Source organism: Lepisosteus oculatus, chromosome 8 (assembly GCF_040954835.1).
Source record: "Lepisosteus oculatus isolate fLepOcu1 chromosome 8, fLepOcu1.hap2, whole genome shotgun sequence".
Lineage (NCBI taxonomy): Eukaryota > Metazoa > Chordata > Actinopteri > Semionotiformes > Lepisosteidae > Lepisosteus > Lepisosteus oculatus.
In genome coordinates, this window is record NC_090703.1 from 35,536,739 (window position 1) to 35,563,813 (window position 27,075).

At 37.0% G+C, this 27,075-nt stretch overlaps 1 protein-coding gene across 1 annotated transcript in view; it reads right to left on the reverse strand.

Moving 5' to 3' along the window:
- LOC102691208 (transmembrane protein 164) overlaps positions 1-19,414 on the reverse strand; it is a 50,845-nt gene extending 31,431 nt beyond the window's left edge. The window contains exon 1 of the mRNA XM_006632617.3: positions 18,211-19,414. Coding sequence (XP_006632680.1) covers positions 18,211-18,648 — 438 coding nt within the window. The 5' untranslated portion in view covers positions 18,649-19,414. The remainder of the gene's footprint in view (positions 1-18,210) is intronic.
- Positions 19,415-27,075: the final 7,661 nt, after the last annotated feature.

The window sequence follows — 27,075 nt, forward strand, 5'->3', positions numbered from 1 at the left end:
TACATAGTATAAGTCTTAACACAATTTTAATTAATTCAACTAAAGCAATACAACTAGCAAATACAACTAAGTCATTGTTAAAGTTTTCAGCAAGTTGTGGTAAAAGATACATAAAATATGGGATGTAAAATAACTTGATGTGCTATTACTACATTCAATAGCACCGAATTCGAGCAGAAATGTATAAAATAAAAGTTTTTATGTGTCTTTCTAACTTCTACACTATATAGTATACAATAGTAATTATAGTCTAATACTGTTTAAGGTAACTGACAGAAAATGGTTTAGCAAATGTATTGTGGGTTTGAGATAGATTTGTAGTAGGTATACAATTACTTCCTTCTTAAGGACACTGCTAATTTCTTATCCTATATTTAATATTACAAAAACGCATTCAATGTACATTTATCAAAACAAAGAGTTCACCAGTTTCAGAGACCATTATCTCAAGAATTTGACTAAAATACACTAAGACGTCAAGCTGCGTGAACAATATTCACTGTGTCAACAACACTCAACACTTGAACAGACACTGAAACATGTATGAACCAAAAATAAATGAAACAGCGGCAGACTTCTTCTTGAGTTTACCACATTCAAACATTACATTTTCAAGAAGAAATGTAGAAACAATACAAGAGCTATGTTTAAAAACCAAGAGGTGACTAACTTCTTACACTGATCTCCGTTAACTGTTTTTTTCTCAGCTGGAACATTTTTCTGTCCTTCCCCTGGGTCTTAGTGTCTTTAATCTGACAACTCACAGAGGATGTCATTGCATGACACAATCCAGCAAAACTTTAGTTGTCCATTTGTAGCTGCTGTCAGCACCAATGAATTAAGCCACGTGCAAGGCATTCTGTGAGCCAAAAGTAGCTACTGGCTCAATGGTACTTGGCAGGCCTTCACAAATGACCTTGTGAGCCCTACCCTTTTCCCATAAGGGGCATTTTGAGCCTTAATTGAGCACAATTAAAACAGTGTACATCTTAACCTAACAGCCCACTGGACACGTTCCAGTAATATTACTTGCATTTTAAATAGTGAGCAGACAGGTTTGCTAATCATTAGATTAGTTCTCTTCCATGAAATGAGAGAATACCGAGTACAGGTTATGCGATTTCATACAAATAAAATGTATGTCTCCATTTGGTATTTGAACTGAGTCAATATGGCCAAAATTAATTGATTAAGTACTTTTACAAATACATTTCTTTTTAAATTGCCTGCATTTTAATTCATATTTCACACACACACACAAAAGAACATACATAAACACTGAGACAGCTTATTACAGAAACAGGCCAGACAAAGGGGGCAACGAGATATTAAAGAAAAAAGAACAAAGGAAAAAGAAAGGTGGAAGAAGAGGCTCTAGGGAGATGAGGCTCCTGGAGCTAAGATTAGACTACTGAACACAAAAACTGCAGACATCCATTATAATGGCAGGAGCTTGGTGCAGTGCACTGTGGACTTATACAAAGCAATAATATCCACATGAAAGACTGGAAACTGTGAGGCCAAGGCAACTACTAGATAGTCCACCCTCCACCCAGTCCATCATAACAGAAAAAGATATGGTTTTAATTAAAGAAAGAACAGCAAAAGATATGATCGTCACTGCTTGAGTGAGAAAGATCACATGGCTGTCATCAGCATTATAGAGGACATACGTTGCATGGGGGATGAAACACTATGCAGTCAGATATCAGCCCAATTAAATCAGCTCTGTGAGAAACACGACCCATTGTGAAAGGCAAGAGGGCACTAGCCCCATCAATCCATTCTGAGCCATCGTTATAATCCTTTTTGGATCTCGGCATCAGAATTTCCAGAAAGAAATATCCGTTGCATTAGCAGAATAAGCACAGCTTGACGTCTGCATGGAAATAATCAGCAGGCCCAGTAACCATTCAGAGTTAGCATGTTAACAGCTGAGAGATTATCACCATCTTCTAAGGGCCAAAAATATCTGAGGTGGGGGCAGAGAGAGTGGTGGGGTGGATTTTGGATGACATTTTTCCTTTGACAGAACTGATGGAAGACCATGTTGTGATGTTGTAGTATATTAATGGTTGTGTTGCCCATGCCCACTGGTGGGGTTGTGGAATGCATGGAATGGAATCTACCTTTAATATCAGAACGCCATTGGTGGGCGATACTATTCCGCATTATATTGACAATTACAAGCCATTACAGAAAAGTTGATTTTTCAGTAGAACAATATGCAGACTTTACAATGCAAAACCACACAGTACTAGTATTACAAATAGTTAGACTTCTCAAAAATAATATAATGGTCTTACCATGGCCAGCTTTTACTTCTGACCTAATTCCAAAAGAACGGAGATAGAACCGTAGGACGAGTTTGCTACTGTCACAACTACGACCAGCAAAACGTTGACAGCTGACTGCAGCTGCACAGGAAGAGTGGTTGAACATCCCACAGGAGTTGGTCCAAAGGCTGATCAGGTGCCACAACTGTGATAATACCTAGGGAGATCATACCTGAGACGAACGCTGAATTTCATTTCATGATTAATATTTAACCTTACAATGATTCCTTGATCTGTATTTTGCACATTTATTCCACACTCCTAGGACAATACTTGATTAAAATTCCCAAGTCTCTAGTACTTTCCCAAGTCACCAGGTAACAATGAAAGTCTTGTTACTAATCAATTTAGCTGTAGTAAACTACCTACAGAAACCCATAATTTAGATTTTCAATGACTAATAACATGTTCTTTCAAGACTCAGACTAAGAAAAAATATTTCCCTTATGAGGAGGTGAAGGGATTGGAATAATGTCAGTGTATGGAAATAGTACTCTGCATCACAGCTGGAGCTATTCCAGATTTGAAATAGAAGTACACTCACGCTTCTGTGTGTCTTTATTTATTAAGACCTGAAAAGCCTGTAAATGTTATACTATGCAATTAAAGCTTTTTCCCCACTCATTAAGTTCTTCTTTAGCTCCATTTAAACAAGTATCCTAGTCAGGGTAAACAAGAATAAACCTTGAGGTGAGCATCAGTATTTCAGATCTTTGCATGATTTGCCTTTAGTATAATATTACAGTTAGACCATTTAATTTCAATATTTTAAAATAACTCCATTTTAGGTGCATTATTCTTGTGTATAGTTATAATACCTTACCACAAAACTAGAGAACACCTCTAGCACAATCCAGCCCTAGCTGTAATGATTAGCTGCACCCCCACATATTAATGTTTGAATAGATGTTCAGCGATGACTTGAGATACAGGAGCACGACATGCTCTTCTCACAAGACATCAAATCAAGCCATCTGTCCCTTTAGTTCAATAATTCCTTGCAGTCTGAATTTATTTCCTGTTGGTGTTTTCTGTCTATAAACCCCTAAGACTCAATATGCCCCAGTGTAGCATGCAGAAAAACATGTACCTGAAGCATGCAGAGAAACATTTCAACACTTATGTTTTCCTTTACATCATCATTCTTTCTAACATTACAGCAGACTGAGTCTGATCTGCAAGTTCTTTACAAATAGTATTCATGTGATTTGAAGTCTGGGTTACATTATTGTACATCTACTGTGTGCATAAAAGACAACTCAATCACAAACTTTAATTCTATCATGCTATCAATTTTAGAAGCTTCACAAATCAACAATAAGTCTGACATTTAGTAAGATAGACAGATAGATAGACAAGACTTTATTAACCCCGTAGGGAAATTGATGTGTTACAGCAGTCCAGCCCAAGACAAGCGCAAAAACAGACATCAGAATAGTTATAAAACAAAAGACAACAAAATAAATATAAAATAAATACATAGGTGTGTGCAAAACGTGATGATCATAGTCACTGTGAAAACAATAAAATATGTGCAAAACGTGCATAGGTTTATACAGACTGATTGTCCAAAAAGTACAATGTAGCAAACATGCTGTCCATAGACGAGCAAATGAAGGGCAAATAGACGAGCTTGCTGAAGCAAGCACAGTGATGCCTTAATTGGTGCTTATCAGTGGGGTGTAGCTCTTGTATCTATTTTGTCTTTGGTGTGAACTGGCAGTTCCATTTCACAAAAGATGGTGTGAGATTGTAATCATAAACTATTTTAAATACCACGCCCAAAATGACTGCAGAACATACACCTAATATATTTTAATCTCAATTATAATATCAGGCTAGAGTAATGGCTTAACTGTTAAGCTTTAATGTTAAAAAAATAACTATTATGCAAGTATTTTCTTGTTAGGTCTCTGGATCTGTAATTACACACAACTTAACACCCACATACATAGATTTTCTACTACTATGTATGTGGGTGTTAAGTTATGTGTGTAATTACAGATCCAGAGACCTAACAGAGATACTACACAAATGTTATAGTACATAAAAGACTTCCATTATTTCTGCTGCACACAGCCAACAACCAATTGCCAGATATTTTTGTGAAGTTTACATTTGTTTAAATAATAATTTTGTGAGCACGTCAGCACTTCATAAGAAACAGGATGTTGACCAATATAGCTCTGCTATTTCTTCACAGTGCGGCCTGTTATTTCTTGTTTGGATTTGTAAATGCAAATTTTAAGCAGCTGAATCACAAAGCTTACTGTTCAGGTATAAAACAAAACCAAACAAACTAGCTCATGATGAAGCTTTAAAAACATGCACATGGTGCCTTGCAAAAGTATTCTTCAGACATTTCCTATGATATCCCATTTGGTGAAAGTACAAAATGATGCAAAGTCTGAATACATACTTGTAAGACTTGTAAGAGTAAGAAACGTTACAGTAAATGTCAGCAAAAAACAAATATGTTGACTGCCTGTGAACTCAAAATGTGTGTAATCACATTTCGCAGTAAATTACAGCCACAAGTCTTTTGTTTAGGTCTCCATCAACTGCACACTGGCTTCATGCACTTTTTGCCCATTCTACTTGGCAGATTTGTTCAAGCTCTCTCAAGGTGTTTGGGGGATGCTTATGAAAAGCAGTCTTTCTCTCATATTCTCAGGATTCCAGTCATGATTTTTACTGGGCCAGTCAAGGACAATCACTTTCTTAGTCTTAGGTACTCCTGTGTAGCTTTGGGATCATTGTTCAGCTGCAAGGAGAATTTTTGTCCCAGTTCTAGGCATGAAGCAGTTTATTCTCTAAGATTTGCCAGTAGTTTGCTCCATCTATGATCCCATGAGTATTGACAAGTATCCCATTCCCTGCCATTAAGAAGCAAAACTATAACATAATGCTGCCAGCAGCCATATCACCCTGCAACTCACAACTGACAACCCACTGAAGCTAAGCAGGTGTAAGACTGGTCAGTCCCTGGATGAGACACTTCCTGGGAAAAACTAACTTTGTTGCTGGAAGAGATGTTAGTGGGGCCAGCAGGGGGTGCTCATCCTGTGATCTACATGGGTTCTAATGCCCCAGTATAGTGAAGGACACTATACTGTAAAAAGGTGGCATCCTTTGAATGAGATGTAAAACCGAAGTCCTGACTCTCTGTGGTCATTAAAAATCTCAGGGCATTTCTTGAAAAGAGTAAGGGTGTAACATTTTCATTGGCCCTTTTCAAAGGGTTTTCATTGGCCCTTACCAATCATGGCTCCCCATCTATTACAATTACAATTATTAATTGCTTACACTTATATAGCACTTTTCTGGACACTCCACTCAAAGCGCTTTACAGGTAATGGGGTCTCCCCTCCACCGCCGCCGCCGCCAATGTGCAGCCCCACCTGGATGATGCGACGGCAGCCATAGTGCACCAGAACGCTCATGCTGCTATTAGTGGGGAGGAGAGCAGAGAGTAATGAATAGATGGGGATTATTAGGAGGCCATGATTGGTTAGGGCCAATGGGAATTTTGGCCAGGACGCCGGGGTTACACCCCCTACTCTTTTCGAGAAACGCCCAGGGATTTTTAATGACCACAGAGAGTCAGGACCTCGGTTTTTACGTCTCATCCGAAGGACGGCACCTGTTTACAGTATAGTGTTCCCATCACTATAGGGACCCACGTGGACCTCAGGGTGAGCGCCCCCTGCTGGCCCCATTTACACCTCTTCCAGCAGCAACCTTAGTTTTTCCCAGGAGGTCTCCCATCCAGGTACTGACCAGGCTCACACCTGCTTAGCTTCAGTGGGTTGCCAGTTGTGAGTTGCAGGGTGATATGGCTGCTGGCTATCTATGAATTGGCTTCATTACTCTATTCTCCTCCCCACCAATAGCTGATGTGTGGTAAGCATTCTGGCGCACTATAGATGCCGTCGCATCATCCAGGTGGATGCTGCACATTGGTGGTAGTGGAGGGGAGTCCCGATTACCTGTAAAGCACTTTGAGTGGAGTGTCTATAAAAGTGTAAGCAATTAATTAGCACCACGCTTTATAGCACAAATGGTGCTGAGTGAGTGATGCACGATCCTGGGTTTGTGTTAGATTTAACACTTTGCATTCAGACCAAAAAGTTTCACTTACAGTATGTCTTGTCTGACCACAGAACCTTTTGCCACATGTTTGCAGTGCCACCTACTGTAGGTGCTTCATTGCAAATCCCATGTAAGATTTATGCTATTTTTTTCAATTCCATACAAGCCCCAATTATGTAGAGACCAGGATATTGTTGATCCTTAGATGTTTTCTCCATCTCAGCCATTGAACTGTTACTTTGTAACTTGTCATAAGAATGATACTTTGCATCCTTAACCATTTTTCTCCTTGTCCAGCTGCTCCATTTGGAGGGACAGCCTGATCAAGGCAGTGTCTGAGTACTCTTCACTTCTTAATAATCTTCACCATGCCAAAAAAAACACTTAAGATCTTTGAAATGTTTGTTTTTACCCTTTTTTCTGATCTGTGCCTTTTTACAACTCTAACGTTGATTTGTTTCAAAAACTGCCTGGCATTCATAGTTGTATCTTTGACTGAAATTCACTACCTGAGTGAAGGACCTTCCAAAGATAGGTATCTAGAGATACAGTAGGTAAATTATGTGAACCACTATTATTGCACACTGACAGAGGCCACTCAACTAATTTTGTAACTAGTCAAATGAAAAAAAAATGAAATAACAAAGAAATTCATACTTAAGCAGTCAAAATATTTTTTTGCAGACTTTAATTTGCACATAGTCTTTAATTCACACTAAATTTCTTCAAGACATAAAAGTGTTCGGACAGTGCATTCGTGTTTTCATTTAAAATATTCATTTGAAAGATGTGTATACATCATTTATAATTTGGCACAATGGGACATCATGGTACCGGGCTAAATACTTTTGCAAAGCATTACAGGTGCATGTGACCATGAGCGGATCAAATACGTGTATTGAATTTAATATTGTTGCTTCTTAGAAAGACATTAAATTGTAAAATCCAGAAAAAAAAGGTAAGCCCGACTTATTTATCAAAGGGCGTTTATTTAGTTGCTTTAGCTTTATTTCAACAGACTGTCAGCGGGTGGTTCAGTCTGTGGTGGTTGTAATTTAATCTGGCTCGTTATGAACTTGCAGTGAGATGAAACAGGATTATTTCTTCAGAACCTCTTGCCAAGCCACTACAAAAGAATGCAGTCATTTGCAAGAGATACTTCTGTGCATCTAAAACCAGGTACAAGGGTAATGGTTTCAATTTAGTTTTAGCTTATAAAAATTACCACACCTATCCAAGTGGTATATATATACACATATTTTGTCATTATGGGATTAGCATGAGCTCAATTGCTAACAATTTTATTGATGGTGAAAAAGGCTTAAAAGGCTTATTTTCCATATATTCTTCCAACTAATATTTACTAAAGGTATACATATATAAAAAATATTTTGAGCACAATGGTGATGTACTTTATAGTACATCAAACCCTATTTAAAACAGGTAAACTTTTCAGAATTAAAATAAATAATTTATTATGTTGCTTTCCAGGTGGTTCACATGATACATTCCCCCCGTATGAAAGCCGATTTCTATGCTACTCTACGGCAAAGAATAGCTTGCAGATATAACATCCCAGGTACATGATGTGATTTTCATTAAGTAGCACTTCAACTTCTCTGTACTGTATAATCAGGACAACATGGCCCAGTTCTTAGTTTTTCACAGTAAAATGGGTCACCAGCTCATGGTCTATTTACCTTATGATCAAGGAAGCACAGGCAGTTCTTCTAGAAAAGGGATACAAGTACAGTACATTTTCCTTAAATAACAAAAGAAAAATAAAGCTTTCAAAGAGAAAAGGTCTTTGGCAAATTGACAGAGGGAAAACACAACAGAATAAGAACACCTGAAAAATACTGCAGCTATTCCAAGAAACTTGTTAGTGTTGCACATTTTCTTAAAAACAAAAACCAAAGAACTATAAACAAAAATTATACAAGATTGAAACAGTCCACATACCTGGAAATTGCTACTATAAATACCTTCATTTAAGACTGGATAGTTAAAACTATTTAAGGATGTAGTCAGATGGCTTCTAAGAAATGTTCTTTACCATGCACAAAGGCACTGCTTGCACCTATGAAATTTTAAATTATTCATCATATCCAACATCACAATCACAATTCTCACAAATGGAAAAAAATAATAAAAAGTGAGTGGGAGGAAAAAAGTACTGTATGCAAGGAGGTCTTGTATCCAAGATATTTTGGAGAACTGTCTGGCATCTACTATGTCAGCTTTAAATCCTTCATAAATTATTCTGAAGTGCTCCCAATGGAAGACTTTGAATTCAAAGCAGGATTATGCCTAAAAGGAGGTTTCACACTGACTCAGTGACTAACTCATAAAGAGGATATTATGAATTATGACAGCTGTTGGAGGAAGGTAAATGCTAATGACCTTACATACAGTATCTGTAAAAATGCAGTTTTGGAAATATATCACTGTTTTAATTATGTAATAATTGATATTCAATAAAAAAAACACATCTTAAGTTATAAACACCCCAGACTTATTTTTATTAAACAGCCAGGCCTGTTTTTTGTTGCTGTGGTTCACTCCCATTCATTGTCAGAAAGTATTCTCATTTGTTACTCTCTAAAACACAAACCATTCACCAACCATTTACAGATGAGAGGAGGCCATGATCCAGAAACCACATGAAGACTCTACTCAAAATACTCCCAGTGGCTCACACTGGACAGTTTGTTCCACACACCCATAACCCCATGACCTTCTGAGGAAATGAGTTCCTCCTGTTCTCAGAATGTCCTTTCACTTCCATGAATTTACAATTATAACTCTCAGCTCTCATCCTTTTGAAATTTATGAGTCTGCTTTTGATTCATGAACAGCTCAAAATGCTCTTTCTTGGGCATTTTATAGTCTGCAATGCCAAGACTTGTCATTAGAATGATACTCAACAACTTGGAACTTTATTTTGTCTCACTTGTCAGCACTGAGATGGATGACTTTTAAGGAAAACCATGTTGGTGCTGTATGTGTTTTGGTGGGCTAGATGCTGACACTCCTTCCTTCCTTCTGGACAGCAGTTTTTATACCAATGCCACAGTATGACAGGGCAAATACTGTTGTAGGATACAAGCCACCAGATGAAATGTTAAACTGAGGTTCCGATTACTTGGTCTTTATAGATCCCATGACAAAATGTGCAGAATACAAGAGTGGGTATTAAAACTGGCATCCTAGCTAAATTCCACTTTAGCTCCCTTACTTCAATTTGCGAAGTAATTTCTCACTTCTCCACATACATACCCTATGTAGTGGGACTGTTGGTCTTGCTTTCTTTGCTAAAACTACACATTGTGAGACCATCAGTGTGTTGTCTTATAATTAATTTGGGATGCTTTCAAATAAACAAATGCATTTCTTCTGGCCAACTCACAAGGTTACTTCTTCAAGTCTTTAGTTTTAATTACTAAACCACAGAGATTAACAAACTATTCATCCATCCATTTTCTAAGTGCTTCATCCACATTAGGGCTGCAGTGGAGCTGGAGAGTGTCCTGGCAAGCAATTGGTGCAAGGCAAGATACACCCTGGATGGGATGTCAGTCCACTGAAAGGAAAACCCACAAACACGCACATACTCACACCTACTGTACAGTTCATAAAATGCTGAGTTTAACTGATAATAATTTTCCCTCCAGTTTACATTTAAGCTCCACTGTATTGGCCTTCAATCTACAGAAATTCTCTCCAATTCCCCCACAGATCTGACCTCTTTGTAACCCTACCTGCCTGGATTTCTCAATAAAAGTGTCAGAGGAAGTAAAGAGAAACGGCAAACTCGCAGTATCTCTGACCCACATCCTAAGGCCACATAAGGCTACTCTTGCAGCTCACTTGAAGAAGTCATGCCTTAAACGCAAGCTTACCGCATAGCAAGAGATTTGACTTGATACAATACTTCAAGAAGTGTTTTTTTTTTTGCTTTCTCTAGTTTCCATTTGCATTATTAAAATGTTTTGAGATACCAGATAAATATATTTTTGCATATTAAACAAAGTCAAGTACAGGCAGCTCCATAAACACAGTTAATAACTATAAACAAAAGGAAAACTAAAGGGATATTTGTGTATATTGTTACAAGAATAGAAATCATGTTTCACTTTTAATTGCTCTGTCACCAGAGTAATTACCTCTCTGGTGGTAATTAGTAAATCACTAACACTTTGTAAGTCACCACTCTGTCAGCCATTTCTGTTCAGAAGGATTAAGAGAAAAAATATAATTTCCAGGCAGCTCCAGTGCCAGACTACAGCATAATTCTTAATCACTATGCCCCTACTAAAATTGCTTTAATTTCCAAAAATCAATTCAAAGCTCCAAGAAATTGTCAAGTACATTTCCAAGAACAGTGATGTCTACTTGCCTCAAAACAATTTGCTTTATTAAAACTAGATTTCTAGATTAGATTACAGTGCATTATGAGACTGTGAAAACTGTTTTCTGATTACTTCCTTAAATATGCAGAAGAAGCCTTCCTGGACCACATGAAATTATTTTAGCAAACTATAAGTAGTTGCAACAGTCATGTTCTGATGTAAAATAAAAAATTATTTCAAACAAAACAAACAGAGTGCTCTACTGTGGTTAGTTCTGTAGGTTTTTAAACTATTTCTATTAAACCAGCTTTTTATAATCTGATGTTTAGGTTCACCTGCCTTACAGTTACTTAAAATACAGTGCTCAATTCAGTTTAAAAAAATTCAGCATCCCATCCAGTATGTATCCTGCCTTGAACCCTACAGTATAGGCTCTGGCTTCCTCACTACCTTGTAGTGGATAGAGTATTTAGAAAATGGATGGATATCATCTTAAAGCACTCATTAAAACAAGAATTATCGCTATATTTTTAAAGACGTCTCTGGTTTCCTTCATTAAGGACTTCAACTCACCTAAAGATCAGGTATGTCATTTTATTTTTTTAAAACACTTTTTTAACAATGACAAATTTACAAATTATTTGTTACATCCAAAGGCCCAATTTAAAACCTATGTTTTGAAACAGTGCCAGAGCCATTGTTCCCATTCAGAAAAGGTCTTTAAATTACATTTAGCAAAAAAACTAATTCCATTAGCTATTGAGCTGCACTAGACAAGCATCCGTTATTGAGTACCAATAGCCATCGGGAGCACTTCCAATCTGGAAACAGCAGGAAATACCATTTTAAAAAGTCAATTTGACTTCACCATATCTGCTCAGCAAGCCTGGGTAAAAAGATTAAAAACATATTTTAAAATGTAAGCCCTCAGTGAAATTTCAGACAAAGTTCCTTTTATTTTTTATTCTATATAATTATCTGGTCACTACACACATTACCCACACTGAAACATTAATTATGCGTTTGTCATTAAAACAGTAGAGTAAAAGTTTTCATTGACCCTACATTTCACGTTATTTGGCATTAACGCTGGTAACAACACATTTTGCGTACTGTTCCCAATGTGAGGGTCTAGCACGTAAACGTTTCCCCACTTCATTAGGTTGATGATAAAAATAAACTCTGAAAGAGAAACATTAAGAGACTCAGGATGTGCTGGGTTTATTAAGCCGTTTTCGCTTTTTAAGTAGATGACAGTGATCAACTTGAGAACAAAAGCATATTGTGCTGCATTATTCACAGAAAAACCCATCAAAGCTTTCTACTAAGGAATTTTTGCCAGACTGAGTTCATAAGTAGTGTCAAGAATTTATATGCAATTGTTCAACTATTCCTTATTCCTGAAGGTCTGAACTTGAGCATTCTATTCTCACTGGGCGAGGTTCTGCATTTTGCAGCAACATGTCCTGGAAATAGCACAGACTACAACACAGTTTGTGCAAGTACAGGATTTTAATGTTCTCATGCCTCCTCTTGCATTTTCACTGAAAACGGTGTTTAATTTTAAACAAAACATACAAATACAGTGCTGAACTGCAGAGGAAGATACAGGCTTTTCTAAAAAGGTATACAGAGAGACATTAAAAATGCAACAAATGTTACTGAATTCAATACTCATTTGCTGTATTCTTAATGCTTCTCTGTATATTATCCAGAATGCAGACATTAGATAATAAAATGTGATATAGAGTGGGGCGACACTTAGCGCAGAAGACACACACGCAGGTGGCAATAAGATAAACTTTGTTATGCAGAACATAATTTAACCAAAACAAAAGCCCTAACTCTTATCTGAGCTATAAATAATTACTTCCAGCCTCTCCATATCAACCACAGCAGCTAAGATGTTTACTGGTCCACATAATAAACAACAGAAACAAATCACAATCAAAACAGTTAAACCGAACGCCAAGGTGCAATGCTAAACCTGTTCTCCAAAGTTAATTAATTATCCATGTGTCTTTGCCCACTAACACTCATTCTAGCTCCCAGTCCCTCTCTTGCTGTGGTGAAGCTCTGCTCCCTTTTCTAGAAAGCAGGTACAGATCTCTTACTCACCTGCCCAATTATTGTAATTGTACTGGTCAGATGACAGCTCATCACCAGTGGTCATGCTGGTGAATGCGGTAGAGGAAAAGACTGATTTCTTGCTCCCTCCTTCCACCAGATATACAAGATATGCAAGATATACTGAGCTTCAAAAGAACCTTATTGTTTATGACTGCATTTATGAAGCCTATTTTGAAAATTACAGTAATAGTAGATGCACTGACATTTTTATTGTCCATTTACATCTGGTAAACTCATTGCATTGATTAACCTTTGTTATCAACATAAGCGATCAACTGAGGATTTACTATGAAAGTCACAAACTAGTAGACTTGCGTTGCCTCAGCTGGAAACAACTATACATCAGTGAAACATAATTTGCACAAGGCTGGAGATAAAATTCTGTTCCAATTCTCTTATGAGAAGCATGTATTATAAGAGCAGCATAAGGACATGGTGGAATGTTGGAGTGAGGTCCCAAGACTTGATCCATGTAGCAGAACAGTGTGTGTAATCACTCCAGAAGCAAAAGAAATGTCAGTGCACATTCTGCACATGATAGTGAGAAACCAGAAGACCCTGCATTTGGCTGGAACACCATGCCGAGTTAGAAATTGCTGGCTGTGAACACCCCAGTCAGACAGCAAGAGAGCAAGCAGTGTGCGTTCACTCAGTCCAACATGCCATTGAGTTGTTCTCTTTTATAATCAAAATGACACCAAAAACGTCTAAATAAAACATTTAAAAAAAACATTTTATTTTTAAATGTATTTAAAATCTATACTTTAATATTCAAAGAAAAGAAAATGTCTAAATAGCAAGAATGTACTTTTGATTCACTGGTCTATGAGCCATAGATGCCTCTGTTATCCCAGCTCATCCCACAAATGTTTGATGAAAAGCAATTCTAGTACAATAATTAGGCTTTCCATAGGCTTATTTTGATTTGATTATTATAAAGAAGGTCTCATTGGTTCAATTGAATTTGAGGCAACAGAGCTGTATCTATGTAAATATATCATAATCCCCCAAATAACTTTATCTATTGGACCCTATCTTTTTTACATTTTAATTTAAAACAAATAGACTAAAAAAACAGCTCTAATATCTTGATCACTTGCAGCTTTAAGGAAGGAACTGAAAGAATGATAAGGTCTTCAAATGATAACTTACACTACACATAGAGAGGTGTTTTGTTAGATAAACAACTGATTACAATCCTCCATGAACTGATTAGACTTGCACTGTGATATAGATAACATAAGATCAGCAACAGAGCCAGGCCCCATAACACAGTCACATCACTTAATCACTAGCTGTTTTTTCTTGCAAAACCAATTCCAATACAATCGGATATATGCTGATGCAATTTCCACATCACTACTGTATGTCAAAGTATCTTGCACATGTACAGTTACAGCACATTGTGCTATAGTGGAACTTCCATATTTGTCATGTTCACTTGTATCCTTAAACAGTTAAACATTAACAACAGTCAATTTTACCGGCACCACATTAATTGAGCTAAACAGGAAGCAAAGACGCAGAAAAATTAAAAAAGCATGGAAAAAATAAGGCCTACTACACTACAATTTGAAATAAAGGGTTCCTATGAGAAGTAACCAATGGAAAAATCAAAATTTGAAATCAGTGTGCATCTGCTTTTGTTGGACATTATGTTTAGGCTAACTGTTATTGCTTTATACTACATTGATGCAGTCTACACTGGCAGTTCACAACAGAACAGCAATGCAGCTATGCAAATATGAGTGAGCTGCCACTTTCTACAAATTGTTGGCCTGTGCTCAGTTTACACACACCACCCACACCTTGTAGGTGGCTGCCATTAAACAAGACATCATTGTAAACCGAGCAGTTGGCCTGCAGTGAGGTCTGAGCTAGAAACCAAGAGTCTGTACAACAGTCTGGCTAATATTAATATCTTTCTCCCAGATGTCTTTTAAAATCTTTTGAGTTTTTCTCAGCAAACACAAATTAGTTGCCTAATTGTATTTTATCTGATGAAAATCATCAAATTGAAATTTAGCTCTAGGCGGAGCAATATCACTTTTCTAAAGGTTTATGCAATCCACCAATTGCATTCACACTGTATCAACAATGCATTATTCACATATAAGTGTAATCAATAATTCAGTAGGTTCTTTTGATATGCCAAAACACATTAAAACTGATGTACTTTTACCATTACTGAAACTGCAGAACAGTATCACAAAGGTGTAGACATAATTTTAAATAATATAAAAGAGAAAAGTCAATTAATCTTAACATTTGTAGATTATGTTTTCCCCATATGTATTCCTTGCTTTTAAAGAAGTAGAAAAAATACACTGAGGTTAATAGCCGATAGTATCTTAATTTAATACTTGAGGTACTGAAAACGTAAAATGTTACATGCAACCATGTGCAACTATGTATACAGTATTTGTACTGTAATACTACTTATAAAACAATTTTATTTTGTATTCTAAAAAAATATTAAGAAAACAGAAAATTAGAGTTTAAATGTTTAGCAACCTTACCTACTTCTACTGTAGTTTGAGCTCATGAGACCTCAGACGCTAACTGAGGCTGGGTCTTCTCACTAGTGGGATAAACTGGAGACCTCTAAGGAAAACCAGGCTGCTTCTGTGGGTACTGTTGGTTGACCAGTTGGTGGCACTCTCCCCCACCCCAGAACGGAGTTTTCCTAAACCCCAGTATAGCGCACAGAGGACAACATCATGGTCATTAAAGATCCCAAGGTGCTGTTCGTGGGAGAAGGTATTTCAGCTCTGGAGTCCTGGCTAAATTAGAATGACTGCCATGAGTCACCTGGATAGGGGTGAACAAAGTGAGTCCCTTCCTGTACAGAAAGGGCTTTGGGATCATTTGGGATGAAAAGCATTACATAAAGCAATCAAGAAATTAATTCCTCTTCAAGACAAGTCAATCAAGGCTACTTTTACCACATAACAACAGAACTCTGGCCTTTTTTCAGTTTCCAACACAAGACTCTGAACACTGCGATACGAGGCTGTAAGTGATCTCCCAGCCTAAATAATCTTTCAAACCCCATCTTAAAACATTTAGGCTCTAGTTTTTAAATTATTTACTGTATTAATTTAGGTACAGTGTAGTACCTCCCTCTTTGGTTTTATGATTTTATTGCAAAGTGCCTAGAAATAATGTACCATGAAAGGCACTATGTATAATAAATTATTTTATTATTATTAAGTTATTATTACTTTCACACAATTAAAATTTATTTTCCGTCATTTACTAACCAGGTCCACAGAAGGCTGGTAGCATGTTCCAGTGTGCTATACGTGATTAGTACGCTATCATGATCTAAAAATAAAGAACTAACAATAACACAGGTCGCAATCCTGTCTTTGACTGATTAAACTAGTTCTGCTTGCTGTAAGGGTACACTGCTGCGACAGTGATAACAGCTCACTGGATTAAAAGGTAACGGAGGTAAAGCAAATTGAAGTCATATCCCATTTCCCATTTTCGGTTGGGTTAGTTGCAATATTGGAGATCTTCAATGCAAGCCTTTTAAAAGCAGCTCTGATCTCTAAATTCATATGGTTCTTCAGATTCATGCTTTTTTATGAAGTGTGGTCAACCCCATATTCAAACTGCTTATTAATTCATTCACTGTTTCACACAGTTTCATAGTCACTTAATTTGTACAGTGTGTAAAAGGCAACTGCTGTTCACAAATGGCTCTGGGAAGTAAACCTATTGCAAATGCATTTATAATAAGTAAATATTATATATATTGCCATCTTTTTTATTCACATTAAAAGCATTTTTTTTCCTGATTATCTTGCACAACTTTTGAACGTGTTTGGATTACAGATTACATTCTTTTTCGGTTTTCACACATACTGAAGTGCTCCCTATATAATAAACCCAGACTAATAGCTACAGTATATAATGAATCCTTGAAACTGCTGTTCTTACTGCTTCTGTTTACTTTTGTATTAAAGGTTTTGTGGAAGGCCTGAGTAATGAACAGGTCATATGACTGCACAATATGCAACAAATGCCTTAGAATGCCAGAGTATTTTAATAGATCACTATTTTATGTGATAGAATAATACAATTAAGCCAATTAATGGATACTTGATAGCAGGAAAATGTTATTTATGCCTGTAAGTATTTATTATGAAATAGAAGTAAAAACTGAGATATCTTTCTTTTGCTGCTTAGTTGATTTACGGAATGTGGTTTCAAAATGTAACCCAATGCTCTGATGCAAAGCCAAGGAGATGTACCAGTGTGATCAAAAGAATCTAAAAGTAGTACAACTGATGGAAAAAAAAACCCTAATCTTTGACAGCAACTATTCAGGTTTGTTTTTTATTATGAATGTGTGCAGCACCGTTCCTCCAGAAAGAATCCCTAAAATGTAAGACAAACAAATGTAATGACATTCAGTAAAATTAGGGTGTGAAAGTAATACCACATAAGTACTCTATATCACTCATTCTTCCCATCTTCTGTAACAAAACAACTTTGATCTTGTCACCTAAGTAGATTTTTAAATACATTTTGCCGATTTATTCCGCAGTATTTGGAACTGTTCACATATTTCTATATTTCTATATTTTTCATCTAAACCGAATATAATGTGCATTTGTGAAAGGTGTAGCAGCTTTGTGGGGGGTGTGGGATGTGGAGTGGCAAAGACACCTTTAACCAAATTTCTGTAGGTTGCTTTATTGGCAAACTTACAAAGCCTGAAATTTAACAAGTGTAGCCAACTAAATGTATACAGTACACAGCATACTTATTCTGTTATAGTCTAAAATGTTAAACAACTCAAGTACTTTAAACTTTCCTTTTTTTCACTAACATATGGGCAGCCTTGCTGTTAATTATGCTAAATTCAGTCTATAACTCAACGTAATGCATAACGCTTTTAAAGAACACAAGCACTTGAAACTTCACCATCAAGAGCTATTGAATGTAACGTCAGTCACACGCAATGGCACATTGACAGTTTTTTTTAGATTACAATAGTAGTTGTAAGTAGGTTATTGGAAACCGTTATGAAAGTCACATCCGTAGAAATTCTACAGTCAAGAAATACTTTCAATAGTAATCATATGCTTAATTAATACTTTTATTCCAGGTATTCACGACACTTTACTGGACTAAACGCTTGTTGAAAACGGACGAATGGATTACGTCACGGGACAACTGGTCGTAAGCAATTGTTAACTTCAAATAAAACACGGCGAAATACACATTAACCCCCTGAAGATCGCCAAAATTAAACTGGGATAGAATAACACTGTTTATTACCATACCTGTATCACAGTGACAACATGACAGGGGTTGAGGAGATAGATGACCGTCTTGGTCGCAAACTTGAACCCGACCTCCACTCCGAAAGTCAGACACAGAGCTACGAGCAACAGGTTCTTGCCCCAACTGTCCTCCTTCATCTTCTCGCCTCTCTTTGCGATCTCCTTCAGTTCTTTCGAAAGGCTGATTTTCCTTAGAGCCACAGTAATTTCTATAATGGACACCAGAATAATTACCAAGCTCTCTCCCAGGCGCTGTTTCGGGGAGAGAAACGCCGCGCATTCGGGGCCCCCGTTGCCCTCAAATTTCGGGTCCACCCCACCGTAAATCCAGTCCAGGAGGCTGTATATGTTATACCTCGACATGTTCCGCTTATCGTATTGGAAAAGGTACGAACAAGACGGGATGAAAGCTAATACATTGACTTCTTGGCGAAACATCAAAAGCAAAGTTTCCTCTGTAAAAAAATATTTTTAATTCCCAGTCAATACCACAACTGAGAAAAGAAGCTACAGGTGGAACGAAGTCAAAAGCTATACAACTGGGCAACCATCTAGTTCCGATTTAAATTTCATTGGTGACGACACAAAACGTGAGCAACTGCAGGGTTAATACTAGGTGTATCCTAATCCAAACGAATGCCACGACTAGCACTGCTCTTTATAGTAAATGACGACAGATTACGACATACGAACTCAGATTCATTTCCTTTTAAAAATGCTCCAAAATATGCAAATGTGTATGTATAAGCAAAACGGTGAGAAAAATATCCAAGTGACTGAATAAAATCCTGCCAAATCGGTAAATAGCCGGTTTGTCGTAGAAATCTGCAGACCTGGCAAGAAAGCGTGTGCCACCGCGCAACCTGTCCGAGTCCCAAATTTAAAAAATGATGCTTCAAAACTCCAAAGCGGCTCTTTTATTTCACGAGCAACAGACAAAACAGGGGCCCTGCGAGTGAAATCCGATCGGAACCAGCAGGCAGCAGTTTATGTGCAACGAGGACCAGCGTGGAATTATGAAATCCAATTTAAAATGAAGAAATGGCCAACTGCAGTAAAAAAATAAAAATAAAAGAATGATTGAAGTTCAGTCTTTGTGATGCCCTGAAATCATTTTACATGTATCTCGGATAAACATGTAGACCATTTCCATTTGTCTTGACTACCGGAACACAATTTTCTGTTCAGTTTCTCTCTATCCATATTCATGAGCATTTCGGTCATGCCAAAAAGGAATCACCAGATTGGTTTACACCAGAGAGTGAATCCGCCCCTTTAAAACGTATTAACCCTTCAAACCCGAGTTTCACTGCCACTCGAGAAAGTGAAAGGGTTGTTCTTTTAATCTAGTTTGTGTGTCATGTGTTGCAATAGCTGGCTAGTACGATCAATTCTTTATGTGTGCACTGATATAATAAATTGAAAAAAAACCCTAAAAAGATTTAGGATTAGTTACACTTCACAAGCCATATTTTCGTCATTTATTTTAGTATTGCAAGCAATTCATTTATCTTAAAAAAATATATTTAAAAAATCAGTAAGATGGTAAGTACTGCAAATTGTAAACAGTATTTGAACCATGTGATCATATAGCTATAGGTTTTTACAGGTTTGACGAAGGAACGGGTTTGCAGAAAAAAACAGGTTTATTTAATGAGATTTGTTTCACGTTATGAAAGTGAATTGATATCCAAACATCACTAAATTGATGATAGTCTTGACGTCACTAATTTAATACAAACCTGTTGTCTTATTAGACAACAGACAACGTTGACACTAGGAAACAGACAACTGGGGCCCTCTTTTCAGACCGCCCCATCACCTCATATCGCTGACCATCTAATCTGCGTAACCTTCTTGTTCACAGTTCCCTTGACTGCCCTCAATAATTATCCAAACTTTCCCCTGCAACAGAGCCTGCTACATCACCCGCAAATGCATATATAACACCACACTCATTCAAGGCCCCTCAGGACAATTTCAGATCACCCAGGCGACCTCTTGAACCTCCAGTTACCTCATTTGCTGTATCTCTTGCAGGAAATGCCCAGCTATCTACGTTGGAGAAACTGGAAGGAGACTCGGAGACCACTTCAGAGAGCATGTTAGGGCTGTGAAGATCAAAGATTTCTCCTAGCCTATAGTTTCTCATTTCACCTCAGACGGCCATGATCACACTGGTCTCTTCGTCTGCGTTCGCAAAGAAGGGTTTCTCAACTCCCATAGCAGAAAGACATCAGAAACAAAAAATATCCTGAAATTTGGTTCACACCTTCCCCCATCTCTCAATGACAGACTTGTTTTGTCTCATCTTCTCTATTCACATGCAGGTTTCGACTTCACACCTCTCTTCACCTCTCTCCACTTCGCACCACCTGAGTGGCCTCTCTGCCTCTCCCCTGCTCCCGCCTCCTCCACTCTCCCAGATTTTGTTCTCCTACGGTATTTAATCTTCGCTGTCTGCCCTGTCTCTCTCCCGTTGTGTTTTCTTTCTTCTCTTTCAGCATGGAATAAACATATTGCTTGTGTCTTATTAGAATGTTGATCAGAAGGTCAGCTGTCGCTGGCGAGTTGCGAAATGAATGTGTTTTTCACAAGGAAAAGCAGGGGAAAGAAAGAGAGGCCAAAAAGAGGTGTGAAGTCAGAATGGGTGCAGAGAGGTGTGAAATGAAACTTCCAATGAATGGAGAAAATTTAAAAGAACAGTAGTCTGTCGTTTAGGGAAGGGAGAATGTATGATCCTAGCTGCAGAATAATTTTAGTTTTGGTGGTCTTTCTGATGTATGAGTTCGGAAAACCATCTTTGAGAACACAGATGGAGAGATTAGAGTGGTCGTGGCCGTCAGAGGTGAAATGAGATTTCATTAATACAAGTAGCACACTGACTATATTTATACCGCATGCACCACTTTGACAGAGTGGAAAATAAGACTATAATTCTAAAATGAGCCCGGGTTGTGAAGTGTTTTATAGCCATTAATTCAAGAACATGTGTACTAAATATTTTCTTCATTGTTTATAAAATGTATTACATAAAGGTAGAATAAAGTAGGTCATTCCCAGATTCACTAAAACAAAATCTTCAGTGTATATGTATCTCAGATAAATTTAGCTGATATTTCTGTCCTATACTGTATCATCTGGAGATACTCTTAACAGGAAAGCTAGGACAGCTGTAGAATTATGAAATATGTCTGTTTTGGAAACCATAGCTCATAATTACATTTTCCAAATCCATTTGTTTGTTTTTCAAGTCCATCTTTATGACTGGTATTTTTGTACTGCATTCAGTTTACAGAAAAACATGAACTCCTGAAACTGTTGATGAAGATGATGATGCTAGGTAAATAGGAAAAAGATAAGGTGTGAAGAGTTTTTTGCAATGGAATCTTGCGTATCAATTTATAGCATTGGCGCCGAACATTTTTTTGTAATTGGAAACAAATCTCTCATATACAAATTTGCAAGTGTTGGGTATAACACACTGCAGTTGACAATTGATTAATTGGTTTTATTAGGTTTAAATGATAATGATTTCTTGATAGAGTTTCCTTCCTTTCTGAGGCAGCAGACAGAAACAAGGTGTTTTCATGTCCTGAAAACAGTTGAACAGATGTACTCACACACTAGTGTGTCCCCTTGTCTGAAGCAGATACCAAGTTATTTAATTGCCTCTGCAAGGATTGTTTAAATAATTTATAGCTTATGCTTAGGTGAAATATCATGTGGCTATAATGTAGACTATACTAAATGTCCAGATGTCATAACACACTCATTTGCTTCAGACACAGAAGAGCAGTTCCTTTTAGATTCATTTGTTCATTCAATCCTAAGATAGAGTCCTAGATAGATGGGAAGTGCAATTTAAGTCTTTAATTAGGCTTCAGGCTGGAAAAACAAGGTCATCTGCTACCCTGAAAATCTGTTTGATGTTGGGACCATGGAATTGAGCAACGTTATTATAATTTCAGACATGGCCGAAAGAAAATATGGAGGAATCCCACTTCTGTCAAAACATTTATTTAGATTTTAAATAAATGTGGGTGAAGAAGAAATGTTGAGAAAGATAGTTTTATAATATTACAAAAGTGCTGCTTTTCTAACGTCTGCAGTCAACAGGTTGAGTTGTGCAGCTCTGAAATTGTCTTCATGTATATGTTAAGTGGAATGACAACTGCACCACCTGGTGATGAATCTTCAGTAAAGCTACTATTCCACAAAGTTCCAGAATGAGCAATTAAGCAGCTAAATTGACTTACAATGACTGAATTTACAATACTGGCAATTGCTAAGAGCTTATTTGAGAAAAGATTCCCTCGCAAAAATGTCCAGACTTTACAGTTTATGTATGGTTCTAAGAAATAATGAAAAAGAAAAGAGATGGCCACCCTGTATTAATTAACATTTTTAATTATATATAAACATGTACATAATTCTCTATTCATTTACAGGTTTCGACTTCACACCTCTCTTCACGTCTTTCATCTTTGCACCACCTGAGTGCCCACTCTGCTTCCCCCTGCTCCTGCCTGCTTCCCGCCTCCTCTACACTCCCAGCTTTTGTTCTCCAGTGCTATCAGCTGCTGACTTCCCTCTCTCTCACACCCAAAAAAGGCTCCACAGCCAAAACGTTGTGTTTCTTTTCTTCTCTTTTCAGCATGGAATGAATCTGTACTTGTTCCTTTGCAGCCTTCGCATGCTGACGTAGTTACCTACTTGAACAATGTATAAACATGGTTAACATTTTTAACAATATGCTTATTATTTTTCCTTTTCCTTTTTTCAGAATTATCTGCCTTTCTGAAGCAAACAGACAAGTCAGGCAATGTGTACTGGTTTGAATGAGAAACGTGGATTCTGGTAGATGTGAGTTGTTCACATATGATATGAAGACAAAAACATGTGTGAGTGGGAATTAGCAATTAATTCATTTGAAAGTTTGAAAAAAACAGTTTTGTAGAATGTGGTAGATTAAAATTAGAACTGAAGTAAAAGGGTTAATGAGGTCAATTCATTGCCTACACTTCAACAGCCTACAATTGCCTACAATTCAACAGCCCTACACTGTTTGTGACACCTACTGTGGTGAGAGTGATTCTTCATTTGAAGAGCAATAATTGAGAGATCACTCTCTTCTGGTTCATGAGTTCTATTTTTATCCTTTTAGATCTGGAGATATTCAAGCTAAAGCCCAAACAGTTACGTCTTTGTGTAAACAGAGAAAAATCAAGTGCAGCACATCAGGTATATTAGGCGGACAGAATCTTTGTTTCATCTACTAAATAATTCAGACAACTATTTTTCTAATGTTATTAGTGCGTGCCTTGCACTCCTTTTTTATTACAGGGATTAGTGTTTTTGGCTCCATCTGTTGGTTTGTTTTAATCGAAGTTAAAAATATAATACAATTGCAAAGCTTAAATAGGGCACAAGCCAGTGTATTGGGTCACAATAGCTCAGATCCTGTTACGGAAGGTGATGTCAGCCCCATGGAATGTAGATAGCACTGAAAAGCCATGTGGAGAGAAACCCATGACAGTTTGCAGAGATTAACTTTGACAATTTCCACCAGTTCTATGCTCAAAATATTCTGAATGTTTAAAATACATGGAACAAAAGAATTTAAGAGAATTCCCCAAAGGTTGAAGACTGAAATAGACTACTTAAGTATTTCCCCTAAGCTAGTTAATGTTGCATAAAATAGCTTAAGGGGAAACTTAAATGAAATCACTTACAGGTTCACCTGATATCCTTAAGACCCTGTAAAAAAACAAAACAAAGACCTATGCTTCTTAAGCAGCGGCAGTTCTTACAAATTTAAGAGCAGAATGGAGTCACACTTCATTAAAGGAGCTTCAGAAACAGAGAAAATCATCTGGGTACAATGGATTATAAGATATACAATACAATGAAATCATATTAGCACATATTTTTGTAATAATTAGAGAATAAAAGTAAAACAAATTCCTGGGAATGAAATATGTTTTATTGATGAGAAGTTCTTTAATCTAGGAAGTAATCTGACTCTTAATAGTTTTGCAAGTCCAAAGAACAGCATCAAATCACTCCTTATGTGACTGAAACTGAAGCATAGCCTTAGTTCGGTGGTCTGTCAAACAAGAACCTAACCAAAGAAAAAGGAGAACATATGTCATTACAAGATTTAAGACAAAGCTGAAAGCAATATTAGCTCTCATAATATGGCAATGCAAAGACTTATAAGTAGTATAAGTATTAGTGACTACTACTACTCAGTACTAGGCTATTACAAAATACTTATATATGAAGGTGAGTTAATATTTACTATAAATTTGTGTTTACAGTATTAAATTATCCATAAATATACTTCAAATGCCGGAAATACAGCCTTCTTCTGTATTTGTGAAGTGTATGAGTCAGATAATTTATTGACTTGCACTCGTTCAATTAATTGTACAACTGCATCGTGATAAATGTGCGCCCTGCAAAGTTTAAATTTGGTAAAGAGAAGTTCAAGGTTAGTTCTATGCTGAAAAGGTAAAAGAAAGAATAAAGAACCATATTTCTGTTCAGGTGCCATTTCAAGTGTGTGGAGGCAGGAGGGCGAGAGTAGGAATGTCAGGTAAGAGCTGTGGAGTAAGAAGACAAAATAAAGTTTTAAAAAGGGCTAGGTTAGGTGATACTTTATCCATAAAGTATGGATACGAATGAAAACATTGTTAACGTTGCCGTGCAGTAACACCAGAGGGCACTAACAACACTGGTGTCTTGCACGTTTTCTATACTAGAAGGTACAGTACAGAGATATAATGCTTTCTGGTGTGTTTCATTTCATACCAAAACATAGCACCCTGAATAGTGCATATATGTATAAAATCAGAAAATCTGATGAAGGACAGCAAGATTGACGCAACATATTGATCCATATTTCAAAGTATGAGGGCACGACTGCAAATATGATAAAAAGCCCATTTTACTACAATACAAGTGGATGGAAGATAGTGGGATCGTCAAGTATTGGCTTAATGCTTAATTGCTTCATATATCAAAAAAGGATTAGCACTGATGGGCTGAGTGGCTTGTCTTCGTCATTAACATTTCTTTAATGTTCTTAAAAATATTGAAGTCCTCAGATGATAACGATATTTACACAGCACAAAATACAATTTATAGATTCATACTAGATATGTAATAACCGTGTTTATGATGGTGGTTGCATCTTGCCTTATGTTTGTAAGTGTTTGCTCAACCGTGTAAGTTTAAGAGGATTCTAAAGTATTCCAAAGCAAATTGAAAGAGCTCTGGAATTTCCTACAAAATAGACTACAGCTATTAGCTCCACCCTAAGTGCTCCTGGAAACCCATAATAAACAAATTTAGTACAAAGCTTCCGGATCTAAAGCCAAGGTCCACACTGGATCAAAACAAAACTGGGAATGAGAGGATTAACGAGTGTTCTTTTATATTATAGTGGAAATTGTACCACATTCCCACTGGACTTGTATCTTTGTTATGAGCTAGTACAAAAGTATTCAAAAATAAGGTGATAAAACAGGTCTGTTTTAACAGATATCATGCTGGTAAAAAAAACACATTTTAATTCATCACAAAAAAACCCCAATGGGAACAAGCTGTGAAAACATTGTCCAAAACCTTGACAGCGAGCAGAGTGGAAAAAAGAAATCACAAAAACAAGGCTGCTGCCAAATTCAATATACTCTCAAAATGTACTGTATAACGGTACACAAAGAACTCGTCTAGTTTTTGTGTAAGGAAACATCAGGCTTCTCCTTTTGGTGAAGGAGATGCTCAGTAAAGTAAATATTGACCTCTTAGCGAAGGGGAAAGTGGAGCTCAATTGGTTCAACTAAAATAGTGAATATGCACATTGACATCTTGACATGAGTCCCCATTAATTTTTATATTACACTTAAAACAGATTTGAATTTCAACTATTCTGTAACCACAAAATTAGGAAACCTAGTGTGTTTGGAACTGCATTGAGTTGATGTTGGCCAATTAATGTTGTCTGGAAAAGAGAAAGCAATAAAACAGTAGTCCTTAATGTTTTGTGCCAAAACAGCCAGAGAGTGCTTAAAAACATTATATAGCAGACACAAGGGAAATCTAGTAAGGACAGATACTTTTAAGTATATTAACACAAATTGGTTCTCTTTCTCACATTTATATTGATTCTGTAAATGCTTATTTTAGGCCAGCCGGAGCATGATGCTGACCACATCACCTCCACTTCCAGTGTCGGATGGTCAAGACAAATGGTGGCCCTTGCCCCCCCATTCACCATGGGCCTTCATGACCTGAAATAGGACCTACCTACCTAAATGCTTATTTTAATTTGACAAAAGTTATATAGACAGCATTTAGAGAATCCCCATTTCACTTAAAAAATGTAAAAATATTAACATGGTCAGCATTGAATGGTTACCACTTACGTTAGGCAGCATAGCCCTGTGATTACTACGAAGTAGACTGGAACTGCAAAAACAGCAGCTCGTGGAATATGAAGGCGAAAATGATTAAACATGTCAACCAGGAATTCTGTTAGTCCCCTTTTCTGTCTGTGATGATGAGCTAGCAAAAAATAAAGGTAAAAAATGAAAAATAAATCACACTTGTCCGCTACCTTTAACAATTCACTCTTCATTGTGTTAAAATTAAGGTAGTTAATCTGATTTGGTCTACATTTCCCGGTGCAGATTGAAATTAATTAATGGAGATTTTTCTTTTCACTTGAGTTGCGTCTTGGTGTCAATTCTGTCTTGAAGTCACTGTGTGTGTGTGAAGTTTAAATGTTTTAACTACAGACAGACCCCATTCTTACATCCAAGAAGGTGGCTCCAGAAATGTGAAACATAAAATTGCTGT